Source organism: Schistocerca gregaria, chromosome 2, assembly GCF_023897955.1.
Source record: "Schistocerca gregaria isolate iqSchGreg1 chromosome 2, iqSchGreg1.2, whole genome shotgun sequence".
NCBI classification, from domain to species: domain Eukaryota; kingdom Metazoa; phylum Arthropoda; class Insecta; order Orthoptera; family Acrididae; genus Schistocerca; species Schistocerca gregaria.
Genome location: NC_064921.1, coordinates 883745490 through 883761508, shown reverse-complemented (window position 1 = coordinate 883761508; position 16019 = coordinate 883745490). Strand labels below are relative to the sequence as shown.

Here is a 16019-nt window from a genome sequence, read left to right as displayed (position 1 = left end):
AGGATTCTTTAGTTCTGTCCTGAACCAACTAATCACACTAAAAGGGGGGTTAGACCTATTACCTATTAGTGGTTTGTTCTTTTCACCGCCTTTTACGACTGGCAGAACATACCAAAGGCTTGTTCTTTTCCAGGGCCTTATTATTATTATTATTATTATTATTATTATTATTATTATTATTATTATTATTGTCACTGAATTATCCTTTATGCTGTTTAATATCTCATGTAACTTAAAAATGCAGTATCAATAATTGATACAGAAATTGTAAGTTCTTTCTCACTATGACTCTGTGATCTTTGGTCAGCAATGTGATTTTGGCCAATTGTTTTTTGGCCATGGTCAAGAGCAGTTGTTTTTAAGTTCTGGTAATAAATATGTGTTTTTTTTTAACAAAAAACCGTGGAATCCTGCTTCATGATTTAGGTGGTCTGGTGATAGTAAAAAGCCGCACCTTTTTCATCCAGAGCAGCAAAGGAATCAATCATTGCCTAGACAATGAAACCATATATACAACGGATATTCAGCAGCATCAAGGCAAGAGACATTGTGATCATCTCTACAAAGTGCTTTACATCCATTAGCCACACCGTAATGGTGTCTTTATGGAAATAACCTTGCATTGTAATAGAGTGTGTACATGATAACCTTTCCAGTGACAATAGCAGCAGCAGCAGACAGAGTACTCCAGTTCATATCGCAACTGTAAATTAAGGGTCAATGAGAGAATTTCAGATGAACACAGATAATATCTTGTTTCTGATTAATGTACACATGTACCATAGCATCAGATCACGACAGCTTCAGTATCATCAGTGCAGAGTGGTACAGTTAATCCTGTTGTGAAGCCAGATCATAGTCTAAGTTAAGCATAAGGGGCATTTAAATGAAACCCCGTCACTAAAGTGAAGTAACGGCAACAATTTTATTGACTCAAAAATGTAGTTATACACACATATTCAAAAAGAGTCACCAAAACTGTTGGCACATTTATCCCACTGCAATATTACCCGGTTGATTCCATCCTTGAAGAAGCTAGTAGGCTGCTGTCAGATCCAGGCCTGGACCCAGACAGACACTTCAAAATCCGTTGCGAATCGATGTCCATGAATAGCTTGTTGTAGAGGACCAAACACATGAAAGTCACATGATGATAGGTCAGGACTGTATGGAGGATGTTCCAGCATTTCCCACCAAAATTGCTGCAATGTCATCTTCACTGCATTTGCCATGTGTGGGCACGCATTATCATGCAGGAAGATAATGCCATTGGACAGCATGCCTTGGTGTTTTGACTTGATGGCTCATCTAAGATTCTGTAAAGTGGCTTGATAACGCTGGGCATTGATGGTGGTTCCCCATTCCAGGAACTCGACCAGCAGTAGGCCCTCATGGTCAAAAAAAGAAGGACATCATGACCTTACCAGAACTGGTGTGAATGGCCTTTGATTTTTTTGGAGATGGTGAAGCCGCATGTTTCCACTGCTTACTGTGATGCTTGCTTTCCAGTTCAAAATGATAACACCATGTATTGTCACCTGTGACAATACGTGACAGAAAGCCATATTTCTCCTCATGATAATGTTGCAGATTACTCAAAGATAGTGCCATTCGAGTATTGCACTGTTTGGCAGTCAGTTGCTGGGGAACCAATGTGCACAGATTTTTCAAAAATTCAAGTGTTGATGCATTATGGTGTGGGTGGTGCCCATGCTAATACCCAGTAAGCAACGGATCTCATCCACAGTGATTCTGCGGTTGTCCAAGACTAAAGCATTCACTTCTGCAACCATTTCTGGTGTGATGACACGAAGAGCCTATCCAGGATGAGCATCATCTTCCAGTGACCTGTGCCCCTCAAGGAATCATTTGCACCATTCCACAACACTTGAACGACTCAGACTGTACTCACTGTACACAGCCTTCATCCCTCAATACATTTCGTGGCCTCCAACTCCCTCCGCCACCAAAAATTGAATCACTCCTCGTTGTTCCTGCTTACTCGTCTGCATGTTTGGTAGTGGATGATACCTTGTGTGACCATCTTCCCTTTGCCATGAAACCACACCGGCGCTATGCAACATGAAACGGTGTGCATGCATCAGTCCCTCTACCAAAAGATGGCGACAACATACACGCAGTTACGTGGTGTCACCTTATATTTAAGGCAAAGGTAGATGCACTGACCAGCGTTCATTTGAATGAACCTCATATAAAAATGTAATTAGACAACTAACTCTGTAAGTAAAAAACTCACCTAACATTTTTGGCTTGGAATCTCTTGTGCTTTTTGTTTTCAAAATCAAGGCAAAGCAAATCTAATTTTGACCATTGCAGTCAAAGAACTTGATTTGTTAGGGGCACAAAGTAAGTAACTGTTTGAACCTATATTACATTCTGCGATGGGGTTTCAAGCTAAGCTTACATATCTTGCAAGCAGTCAGCAGTGCCTAAGTTCTGTAGAGCAATGTCCATTGTCTATCTCCATACACAATCAAGTGGAACTAGACAGTATAGGAATAATAGCAATTGTATCGTTTAGCCAGTGGGCAAAGTCCATGGTAATAATAAACAAGCCTAAACATATGAATAATAATACATGCCAATTATGTGTCTACCATTAATATTCAAACCAAGGGACTTGCCACAGTGGCCACACTGGTTCCTGCTGTCAGTCGCTGAAGTTAAATGGTTGGCCTTGGCTAGCATTTGGATGGGTAACTGTCTGGGTCTGCCAAGTGCTGTTGATGGAGAAGTAGCAGCTCTGGTCACAAAAGCTGACAATGGCCAGAAGAGCAGACATGGTGGACCCACGGTGGCATTGGTGGTGATAGAGATTGTCAAATATTTGAGGTTATGGCCAATTGGGAGCAAATAGTCAGATACGGAAAATGGCTAAAGCTGCAAAGAGGTGTAGTATGTTAATCCCCCCCCCCCCCCCTTAAAATCCCCTCCAGTCCCTCCCCTCACAGATGGCCAGGCATGGTGTCCCACACTCCTGCATCCTTTGCCCTTATTTTAGGCACCAACACAGGTTTGACTATGATCAGCAATGGGAGCCAATGAAGGTGAAACCATTTCCACCCCCTAAACTGCTTCTGATCCCTCACTAAGCAATCGACGGATGTTGAGCATACCCAGACTGAGGTGATCATGGAGGCCAAATTATTGTCCCAATTAGGACCACTACTGGCAGCTTATCACTACAGGCAGTACCAAGAAATACCCCAGAAATTGTCAACAGGCCAGTATTTCCACACACAGCAGCAATATCTGACCTGCTTGGTCAGAATGAGAAAATGCTGCAGGAGCCTTTGGTGGGTATTTCAGTACCACTCTCTCCCTTCCCTCAATGAAGTAAACACTGCCTTAATTACCATGTGGTAATTAAGAGAGGGAGGAATTTGGTATCCAGTATTCATTCTGAATCCTCACCCCGATTTAGTATCTGTTTGGCTGTAGCTTTTCCTATGTGTGGCGACATCTTAGGCATGTCACATCAGTCTGTCCACTAATGCAGGAGCCCCAGTAAATACCTTGGCCCCACACTTTTTCCTCAGTTCCTCATTGGTTTCTGAAAACTTTGATACCCATCATTAAGACAGTAGACTGACTGGTCATGCCTTCATTTGTGTTTTTTTGATTCAGATCACTCCCTGGACTGTTTTGTGCATCTCTATGATGACTTTCACTACCTTCTAGACCTTGTTTCTGGCTAGCCACTCACATTGTGAACTCCTTGCCATCAACCATAGGAACTGTCTATTTGTTCAACTGCATCGCTGCCAGAGCAAGTGATCATTAACTATGTTCTACCAAATCAGAATCAAATAGAAAAATTTAACTTTTTTGACAACAACAACAAAAACAACATGTTTGTCCTTAACCTTAGAACACTAGCATGGGATGTTATATTGCTACTGAACCATCTTAAAGTTTACTACTCCACATTTTATTCAAAAGAGGTCATACATATGTGTAGGTTATGCATTAATTAATTACAATTATTAGATCTCCAATGGTATGTTGCACATCGAATTAAGTACAAAATGTAATGTTTTATACCCTAGTGAAATTACTAAATTTAATTAGGTTTTAGCAATCTAGGGCTCACATACTTTTCCAAAAGATAACAAATAGAAAGTGCATTTGGAAAGAACCAAACAACTAAAAATAAAACTAGCTGTACTTATAAAATTACAAGGAGACATAATGGCTCACCTTCAGGATGCCAAATTCTAAGTACTGCCAATAGGTGTATATAAAACTACAAACTGTTCCTTCTTTTATTAAGCCAGAAAGAGGAATAAACCATGAAAGGTCAGAACAGAGACGTAGGACATTGAGAGATATCTATGGTGAGGTTAAAAGACTTTTCACCAGCCTCACAACAGGTATGTCTTAAAAGCTAGGATATTGTTTGTACTTTTGTAAGTATCTGTCAGTAGTATTTTGTATTTCCCCCCTTAAGGTTGGAACAGACTAAAAGTTGGAGCAAATAGAGTTAAAATGAAACACACTGGGTGAAGCAGCCAGTCACATATAAAAAAGTGTGTGATTGAGGGTTCAAAAGGAGATGAAAGAAAAGTAAAGGGACAATGTGGAGAAGAAGCTAACGAATGGTGTGAGACCAAATAAAAGAAGAAAAGTAGAATATAAGTCAAACACAGAAATTCTGTATGGAGATGTACAATGAAGTGAATTATTTTAAAAATTGTGACATTATCTACAAAACGAGTATAATTTATGAACAAAATGTTTTATTATTACCTTATTTGACAAACATCCCGACTCATAACATCAACTTGATATGTGCAGTGCTGCTGGACTACAGGTGGGTTCACAAAATAGGAAAGTCTCTGATGGGTAGTTGTGTAGCAGCTCCTCTCAACTGTGGGCAGAAGAGACACAGTAGGGTTAAATCCACATACAATCATAATACGCATACAACTAGCAGCAAGACAAGATCAATACAAGCATATGACACTGCATTTAATTACTGAGCTAAAAAACATTGAACAGTCAGAAAAACATTGTTTATCGACATTCACATTATTGGATTCTACATTGAGCTGAATTTTCAATGTTTTAGCATATTAACCTGAGTGTATTGTTCAAGTGAAGATACAGACCATTTATATTTAATTCTTCATATTTAATTCTCGTTCTTATTTTATTCTTTCTTTGGATCTGCTCTCCATATTTGTTATATTAAAGGTGTTGACAGATGTGAAAATTACTGAACTTACTTTAATAAGTCACAGTTGCAACATACTAACACGAATTCCTTACAGACAAATGGAAAAACTGGTAGAAGCCAACCTTGGGGAGGATCAGTTTGGATTCCATAGAAATGTTGGAACATGTGAGGCGATACTGACCCTATGACTTATCTTAGAAAATAAATTAAGAAAAGGCAAACCTACATTTCTAGCATTTGTAGACTTAGAGAAAGCTTTTGACAGTGCTGACTAGAATATTCTCTTTCAAATTCTGAAGGTGGCAGGGGTCAAATACAGAAACCAGATGGCAGTTATAAGAGTCGACAGCCATGAAAGGGAAGCAGTGGTTGAGAAGGGAGTGAGACAGGGTTGTAGCCTATCCCTGATGTTATTCAATCTGTATATTGAGCAAGAAGTGAAGGAAACAAAAGAAAAATTTGGAGTAGGAATTAAAATCCACGAAGAAGAAATAAAAATTTTGAGGTTTGCCGATGACATTGTAATTCTGTCAGAGACAGCAAAGGACCTGGAAGAGCAGTTGAATGGAATTGACAGTGTCTTGAAACGAGGATATATGATGAACAGCAACAAAAGCAAAATGAGGATAATGGAATGTAGTCAAATTAAATTGAGTGATGCCAAGGGACTTAGATTAGGAAATGAGACACTTAAAGTAGTAAAGGAGTTTTGCTATTTAGGAAGTAAAATAACTGATGATGGTCGAAGTAGAGAGGATATAAAATGTAGACTGGCAATGGCAAGGAAAGCATTTCTAAAGAAGAGAAATTTCTTAACATTGAGTATAGATTTAAGTGTCAGGAAGTCATTTCTGAAAGTATTTGCATGGAGTGTAGCCATGATTGGAAGTGAAACACGGACGATAAATAGTTTAGACAAGAAAAGAATAGAAGCTTTTGAAATGAGGTGCTACAGAAGAATGTTGAAGATTAGATGGGTAGATCATATAACTAATGAGGAAGTATTGAATAGAATTGGGGAGAAGAGAAATTTGGGGCACAACTTGACTAGAAGAAGGGATAGGTTGGTAGGACATGTTCTGAAGCATCAAGGGATCACCAATTTAGTATTGGAGGGCAGCGTGGAGGGTAAAAATTGTACAGGGAGACTAAGAGATGAATACACTAAGCAGATTGAGAAGTTGCAGTAGGTACTGGGAGATGAAGAAGCTTGCACAGGATAGAGTAGCATGGAGAGCTGCATCAAACCAGTCTCTGGATTGAAGGCCACAACAACAACAGGAAATCATGTAATGGTGCAACACAAAACACATACAGCAAGTAAAACATGAGGATAGTGATTAATGGCGAGAAATGTAAAGACAAAATTTCAGATGGTGTAAGGCTGAAGGACCTGGAAGTAAGATGAACCAAATTCCCATTTACTAAATAAGAATTGTGGATGGCAGTGAATATTTGTATGCAGAATATACTGGTACTATTCAAATTTGCAACATTTCTGAAATTTTAAACTTAAAATGAATATTCTAACTGATTCAACTGCAGGTTCCTCAATACTGCATTATCTAAATGAAACACTTTTCTGCCTTGTTTCATGGACTTTATTTTTGTATGACATATGTTTCTGGTTATAAGACCATAATCAGTACACCACTGATTCCAAAGATGGCAACCAAGCAAAGATAAATAAGTCAACTGAATCATCTTAAAAGCTGTAAATTAAAGAAGCTAAATTCATCATTTGTCAAACATTGTTTAAACCAAAACCACAAATGTGTAATAGATGTAGAAGTCCTACACTTACAGGGAAACGGTGCAGAGCTCCTTCAATTAGAAATACCAAGGGGGAAAATCACAGACACACAGATGTGTGTAATAGTATAAGTACCATTGTGCCTTCATTCATAAAAAAAAAAAAAAGATGATGGCATAAATTACCATTCGTGAGCACATACCTCTACTCCAGTATATGTTTATTTATAATTATTGTAAATGCTGTCCTAATGAATGTTGTAGAATACAAATGGAGCTGTGTCAAAACTGACAACAGAGATAATTTTTATAGTGAAGGTAAATACCTGATAGGTTAAGAAGTTGAGCAGATTACCTTTGCTTTGTTGCCATCTTTGGGATCACTTTTGTACTAGAAAATGGGGCTATGAACTGAAATCTTTTGCTGTACAGTAATAATAAAATTTGTGAAGCAAATCAAAAAAGTTTTCTGTTTATATAAAATTAATAGTCAAAAATCAAAATTATTGGGTTTAGGCAACTTAAAGATGAGGAGTACATCTGATAGATAGGTACAGTACACAAAAGTTGATAATTTTTATTTAGGTAGATTAATTATAGGAGATAACTAATGATCATGGAAATCAGTAAAGAATTTTCAACATCATAACATGGTTCATAATATAAGACTATTACTACTGCAAAAATCACTTAGTATAAAAAATAAAAAGAGATTATCAAGACATTACATATGGAGTGTACTCCTAACTGGCTGTGAAAACTGGACTCTGTTGATAACAAGTAGAAACTTCTTAGAAGTGATAGTAATGTGACTTTGGAGCAGCCTAACAAAAGAAATCTATGAGCAAGGAAACCTCAGAAAAACTGTCCTAAAAGGGAAAATAAAACTTTTTTGGACATGTGTGCACTCCATGTGCATACAGGGGGTGAGAGTCATTCTGGGTGTGGAAAGGGTGCTTCCAGACACCATGAAGAGTACAGGGTGTAGCCAACAGCAGGTAGTGGCCCATGTCAGTACCAATGACGTTTCACTTTGGATCAGAGGAGAATCTCTCTGGTTTCGGGCAGCTAGAGGAAACGGTAAAGACTGCCAGTCGTCCTTACGAGATTAAGGAGCAGCTCACCATCTGCAGCATCCTCAACAGAGCTGACTGTAATCCTTTGGGGCAGAGCTGAGTGGAGGGTCTGAATCATGGGCTCAGGCAGTTCTGTGACCTTGACCTGCACCACTGGGTGGTGGGTTTCCAGGTTTCGCTTAATAGGTCAGGAGTCCACTACACATAGGTAGTGGTTACGTAGGTAGTGAGCGCTGTGTTGAAGGGACTGGATAGCTTTTAAGGCTAGAGGCTCTCAGGAAACCACAGAAATGGTGTCCAACTAAAAGGGAGCAGGTAACACACAGCAAGGTAGTTGTAGATATGATTGGTATTGTAGTTGTACATAATCATAACTGTGTTGGGAAAGAACCAGAACTCCAAGCCCTAATAGAAAGCACAAAAGCTCAAATAGTTATAGATACAGAAAGCTGGCTAAAGCTGGAAATAAGTTCAGCCAAAATTTTTTCAAACGACCTAACAGTGTTCAGAAAGGAAAGATTAAATACAGTGATGGAGTATTTATTACTGTCAGAAGAAGTTTCCCTCTTAGTGAAATTGAAGTAGATAGTTCCTGCAAAATAGTATGAGTAGAGGTTATACTCGACAATCAGACTAAACTATTAACTGGAACATTTTACTGACCCCCCCCCCCCCCCCCCCTCGCACCTTCCTGACCCAGAAGATATAGTTGCTGATGCTGAACATTTCAAAGAAAACCTGAGTCTCATTTCAAATAGGTACCCCACTCATGCAATTATAGTCAGTGGTGACTTCAATCTACCCTTGATGTGCTGGAAAAATTATATGTTTAAAGCCAATGGCAGGCATAAAACATCATCCAAAATTGTACTGAATGTTTTCTCAGAAAATTATTTTGAACAATTAGTTCATGAGCCCATTCAAAATGTAAATTGTTCTGACAGCATACTTGACCTCTCAGCAACAAATAATCCTGGACTAATAAGGAGTATCAGGATGAATACAGGGATTAGCGACCACAAGGCAGCTGCTGCTAGGCTGAATAATGCAACACCCACAACCCTCAAAAAGAAATGCAAAGTATGTCTATTTAGAAAAATTTTGTTAATGCATTTTTAAGATACAGTCTCCACTCCTTCCAATCTGATCATTTAAGCATATAAAAGATGTGGAATGATTTCAAAGAGATAGTATCAATGGCAATGGAGAGGTATACACCACATAATTTAATAAGTGATGGTATTGATCTCACATTGTACACAAAACAGGTCAGTTTGCTGTTGCAAAAGCAAGAAAAAAATCATGCCAAATTTAAAAGAACGCAAAATCCCCAAGATTGGTACAGTTTTGCAGAAGTTTGATATATAATGTGTACTTCAATGTGAGATGCTTTTAATAATTTCCACAACAAAACTCTGTCTCCATATCTGGCAGAAAACCCAAAGAGATTCTGGTCATACATAAAGCACACCAGTGGCTGCCAAGATGAGAAACATAGAAGTAGATAGCCTTGGTGTAGCAAGGCAAGGCCTCTGGTTCTGATTTTATATCAGTCAGGTTCCTTTCAGAGCATGCTGATACAATAGCTCCATATTTAGCAATTATACACAACTGCTCACCCATATAAAGATCCATACCTAAAGACTGGAAAATTGCTCAAGTCATACCAGTATCCAAAAAGGGAAATAGGAGTAATCCACTGAATTACAGACCCATATCACTAACATTGATTTGCAGAAGGGTTTTGGAACATCCAATGTGTTTGAACATTATGAATTACCTGGAAGAAAACGGTTTATTTACACATAGTCAGCACAGATTCAGAAAACATCATTCATGTGAAACACAACTAGCTCTTTATACTCATGAAGTAATCAGTGTTATCAACATGGGATGTCAAACTGATTCCATATTTTTAGATTTCCAGAAGGCTTTAGACACTGTTCCTCACAAGCGTCTCCTAACCAAACTGCGTGGCTATGGAATATAGCTTCAGTTTGCGACTGGATTCTTGATTTCCTGTCAGGTCACAGTTCGTAGTAATAGACAGAAAGTTATAGAGTAAAACAGAAATTATATCCAGCATTCCCCAAGGAAGTGTTATAGGCCCTCTATTTTTTCCTGATCTATATTAATGACATAGGAGACAATCTGAGTAGCCCTATTAGACTGTTTGCAGATGGTGCTGTCATTTACCATTCTTGTAATGTCTTCAGATGACCAAAAAGAATTGCAACATGGTTTAGATACGATAGCTGTATGGTGTGAAAAGTGGCAATTGACCCTGAATAAAGGGTACTAAAAGAAATCCGCTAAATTTCGATTATGCGATAATTCACACAAATCTTAAGGCTGTAAATTCAACTAAATACTTATGGGTTACAATTACAAACAATCTAAATTAGAATGGTCACATAAATAATGTTGTGGGTAGAGCAAACCAAACACGGTGATTCATTTGCAGAACACTTAGAAGGTGCAACAGATCTACTAAAGAAACTCCTTACACTGCATATGTCCACCTATTCTGGAGTATTGCTGTGTGGTGTGGAATCCACATCAGGTTTGACAGATGGATGACATCAAAAAAAGTTCAAAGAAGGATGGCTTTTTTTGTATTATCACAAAATAGGGGAGATAGTGCCACCAACATGATACGTGAATTGGAGTGGAAACCATTAAAACAATGGCTTTTTCCTTGCAACAGGATCTCCTCATGAAATTTCAATCACCAGTTTCCTCCTCTGATCGCGAGAACATTCTGTTGGCACCCACTTACATAAGGAGAAATGATCATCATAATAAAATAAGACAAATCAGGGCTTGCACGAAAAAAATTTAAGTGTTCATTTTCCCCATGCGCCGTTCAACAGTGGTTCATTGAACCCTCCTGGCACTTTACTGTGAATAGCAGCATAATCACATAGATGTAGATGATGTAGATGTATACATGTTGATTCTCATTAACATTTAAAACCACCCGAAGCAATATAGATGTCACTGAGACAAGTAATTTAATGTAAGACGCACAGGGCCACAAATGTCAGGAAATACTCCAAAAATGGGTGACAAAAGTTGAACATGTGATGCTATCAGATGACATTCCTGATCACACGTGCAGCAGTTAGCTTTGTTAACCCTACCCTAGCCAACAGGGGGCAGTGCTACACATAGCTCCGCCAAGGTAGTCTGTCTTCGAACACCTTTTGTGAATGAGATCTATTGTAAACATTGAAGTCACAAAGTTATCACCTTCACCATAACCAAGCAGAAGTTGTTATTATTTAGTGTTTCTTCCCTTTTTTCCTTTCTTGTCTCATTTAAGACTTAAGTTAGTAAATAACACATAGGTCATTTAAAACTGTGTGCCGGACTGAGACTCGAACTCAGGGCCTTTGCCTTTCACGGGCAAGTGCTCTGTCGGTAGAGCACTTGCCCGAGAAAGGCAAAGGTCCCGAGTTCGAGTCTCGGTCCGGCACACAGTTTTAATCTGCCAGGAAGTTTCATATCAGCGCACACTCCGCTGTAGAGTGAAAATTTCATTCTTGAAACATCCCCCAAACTGTGGCTAAGCCACGTCTCCGCAGTATCCTTTCTTCCAGGAGTGCTAGTGCTGCAAGGTTCACAGGAGCGCTTCTGTGAAGTTTGGAAGGTAGGATATGAGATACTAGCGGAATTAGAGCTGTGAGGACGGGGCACGAGTCGTGCTTGCATAGCTCTGTCGGTAGAGCACTTGCTTGCAAAAGGCAAAGGTCCTGAGTTCAAGTCTCGGTCCAGCACACAGTTTTAATCTGCCAGGAAGTTTCATATCCATGCACACTCTGCTGTAGAGTGAAAATTTCACTCTAAACACATAGGTCATTTACTGGTAGCAATGCAATTTGGAAGCTTATACTTATTTACTAGGGACACAATATGGAAGGTTTCTGTTGCAATGTACTTCACAGTTAATCAGCAGAGACCATAAGAAAGGTATTTAAAATAATGAATATGATCCCAATGTAAAGGCATAATTGTGTAACGCAATGTAAAAGAAAACTGCCAGCCAAATGAAATACTCAAACCCTGAGCACTAAAGTGATGCACTAAAGTGATGCACATAGGGCCAGAGCCACACCAAATACCTCACTTGGGCTGGGATGATCAGTTGCAACAGACTGATAGGCTCCACCACTGCATGCGTGGTGAGGTATGTCACCTGATGACATCACATGTTCAACATTTGTCATTCAATGTTAAGGTACTTCCCGACATTTGTGGCCCCATGGGTCTTACATTAAATTGCTTGTCTCAGTGTCATATACATCACTTCTGAGTTTTTTAGAATCATCCTGTGTAAACTTGATAAGACTTTAACAAAGTCTTTAAATTATGATATTGGAAAGAAATTTGGTAAATAAAAGTCAAATTACAATTTTTCTTAAACTGTTAGCACTTTCCACTAACAAAACATTTCCCTTCAAATTGAAATAGATCTAACAAATCAATTTTTCTAATACCTGAAAGTTTGAAGGAGGTTTTCCTAATTAGGAATATGAAAAATTCATCATCATCTGATCTTGATGGTTTACCTAGCTACATAATGAAACAGATTGCTGACGAAATAATACAACCACTTTGCAACCTAATCAACTGGAATTTTCCCTCAACCACACAAAACCTTCAAGATAGTTCCTTTAAAAGAGGAAGGACTCAAGCATTAGGACAACAACTACTGACCTGTATCCCTCTTCCCAACGGTGTCCGAAATTATAGAAAAAATTGTATATACTCAAGTAATGTACTTTTGTGAAATAACCCCCTACTAACAGCACAGCAGTTTGGCTTTTGTGAAAATAAATTCTCAATGACGCTCTCTTTACATTTACTGACAGATAATAAAGGCATTTGATGAAACACACTATGTCCCTGGACTTCTCATCCATCAAACAGAGCACAGCTGGTAGAAATAACAACACATGACAGATGCACAAGCTGCTTAGATATAATACCCATCATATCAGGAGTCCCACAGGAATCAACCTTAGGGGCCCTTCTCTCCTACTCTTCATTAACCCTCCGTTACACGCGTGAAAATTCATGACATGGTCAATCACGCAGATGACAGGTGTCATCCACAAAGCAAGCTGTCTATCTGTGCACTCTGATTGGTCTTTATGAGTGACTTTACATTTTTTTTAAATTAAATCTAAATATAATGCATTTAATATTCATACACAGTATAATGTATTCTAATGTTTCCAACAATTTGTTCAATAATTTAATAAGGTTACATTTCAAAATAACAAATTTACATCTGTTTTCCATGTAAGCATTGAGGTGTGTATAAAGAATGCAACTACTTAACAAAAGAACATGAAAATGTTTATTTCAAAACAACAACCTAACTAATAAGCATATACAAAAGTAATTTAGTGACAAAGTGAAAACAAAATTGAAATAAAGAATACATTATTTAACAACACAGTTTACACATATGTTTTTCAGGTGATCTACACATGTCCAGTTGTTGCATGTAATGCACCATTTATGAGTTGGTTTATTTTGTGCTCTTCCACATATATAACACCTTCCACATGGTCTAGATGATTTTTCTGGCTCCTCCACAATTTCTTGAGTACCTAACAGTAATTTAGGCCTCCTCCAAATTTTACATGGATGGCTTTCAATAATGGAATATCACTCTATTTGATGCTTTATTAGTTCCCAGCTGATTTTTTTTCTATAAAATTAACCCTTTTTACAACCTTATTTGAAGCCATGCAGTGGTATTTATTTACGCATAAAGCATTTATGGCTGCAATGTTCAAAATATTGTAAAACAGTACCATAGGCCACCGTCTTGTATTATGTGACACATTGTTCTTCTGACAAAGCTGATCTAAAAATTTACCCTCACTTTTGACTATAGAAGGTAATCATTTCAGATTTATTTTGTTCCCCTGTTGAACGATGTATAGCATAATTGAAATGCATGCTTGACAACACCATCATTATTCTATTTTTCTTTGGACAGTAAGAAACCAATGTACAATCCTGTTGAAATCCAAAGATAGATGATTTTGGCTCCCTTTCTCTTTTTGGCAGAACTTCTTTTGGCACTTGTCTCTTGTTTTTCGATACTGTTCCAACATATGTTAGTTTCTTCGTCTGAAGTTTCTTGACTAAAGTCAAACTGGTAAACCAGTTGTCACAAGTAATATTTCTGCTAGTACCTTGTACTGGTTCGACCATTCGAAGAACAATATCTTCAGCTGAATTACTGGTCCTTCTGATTGCTCACTGACATATGGTTCTAAATTCAAAGTGTAAGCTGTTTTTACACCAACCAAAGCAAACACTTTTAACCCATACTTTGCAAGTTTGCTAGGAACATATTGTCTGTTCATCAACAGTAAGTTATTCACTAGGTGAAAAATACTTTTGGCAATTGTTCGTGAATAGTTGAAGTACCTCTCTGAGAGCAGCCAACTTGTCAATCTCTCTGCGAACACCTCTATCATGGATATTATCAAACCTCAGACATCTCAAAGGAAACCTGAATCAGTTTTCACTCATGCATAAATAACATATTTCAAGTCCATTTCCCTTTGAGTTATACCACAATTTTGATATACTCTTCCTAGAACATCTCAAAGATCCACACACATACAACAAACCGATGAAAGCTCTGGTCTGTATCGCATCTGTTTCTTTAGCATTCCTTTCCCTAGAAAAGTTACCATGAACTTCATTGATATAAACAAAGATTCCAAGACTTACCAAGCGGGAAAGCGCCGGCAGACAGGCACATGAACAAAACACACAAACACACACACAGAATTACGAGCTTTCGCAACTGGCAGTTGCTTCGTCAGGAAAGAGGGAAGGAGAGGGAAAAATGAAAGGATGTGGGTTTTAGGCTCTTTGCCTAAATATGTCTGCTTGTGTCTGTGTATGTGCGGATGGATATGTGTGCGTGTGTGTGTGTGTGTGTGTGTGCGCGAGTGTACACCTGTCCTTTTTTTCCCCCTAAGGGAAGTCTTTCCGCTCCCGGGATTGGAATGACTCCTTACCCTCTCCCTTAAAACCCACATCCTTTCGTCTTTCCCTCTCCTTCCTGAAGAAGCAACCATTGGTTGCGAAAGCTAGTAATTCTGTGTGTGTGTTTGTGTGTTTTGTTCTTGTGCCTGTCTGCCGGCATTTTCCCGCTTGGTAAGTCTTGGAATCTTTGTTTTTAATATATTTTTCCCATGTGGAAGTTTCTTTCTATTTTATTTACATCATCATTAATTTGAACCCACAATTACGTTTGTTATTGTCTCTGTTGCATTTCGAAATCTTCTCTGTCATCTTACTTTCTCTTCTCGTTTGTACAAGTAGTTTCATTTTGTATTCATCTTCCCTTTTTCTGAATCTACCCTACATTTTATCCTGCCTAATTATACTCAATAATACGTAATTTACTTCCAAACCATAACCTAAAAATTTTTTAACGCTTTCAACATAACCGCTGCTATAAAATCCACTGTTCCAAGTTTACAAACATTTCGTGTAAACTCGTGAATACTATTTCACAGTTTCAGTTCCTTTCACCCATTAAACAACCATATCAGTTATTTCCAACAACTTTCGTTTTATTTCCATTCCCGTTTTTCCCACATAACCGATCATTTTTTAGCAGCTTCCCACAGGTTTACACGTTATTATTTCTTCATCAAACAATTGTTAGCCTCATTCTCATAACCTGCCAGTCCACAACCAGTCCTTTGTATACATTTACACACACATTTGTCGAGATTTTACTCGAAAAATTTTTTCGAATTTTATTTTTTTCGGAAATTATTTTTTCGAAACTTTTTTCTTTCGAAACGTTTTTCGAATTTTTCTTGCATTTTCCCACCCTTTAACGTGATCTGGAGACAACATAACTACCTAACCTTTGCACCCATTGTTGTTCACCAACCTAAGTTCAGCACAGGATCAACATAGCTCATCTCAAACCAACACTT

The 16019-nt window shown here is 38.2% G+C and overlaps 1 protein-coding gene across 2 annotated transcripts in view; it reads right to left on the bottom strand.

Moving 5' to 3' along the window:
* The window catches only part of LOC126336612 (uncharacterized), a 219274-nt gene that overhangs the window by 107439 nt on the left and 95816 nt on the right, over positions 1-16019 (bottom strand). For both annotated transcript variants that reach the window (XM_050000481.1, XM_050000482.1), the window contains one exon: positions 4771-4891. In XM_050000481.1, the coding sequence (XP_049856438.1) occupies positions 4771-4891 (121 nt within the window). The remainder of the gene's footprint in view (positions 1-4770; positions 4892-16019) is intronic.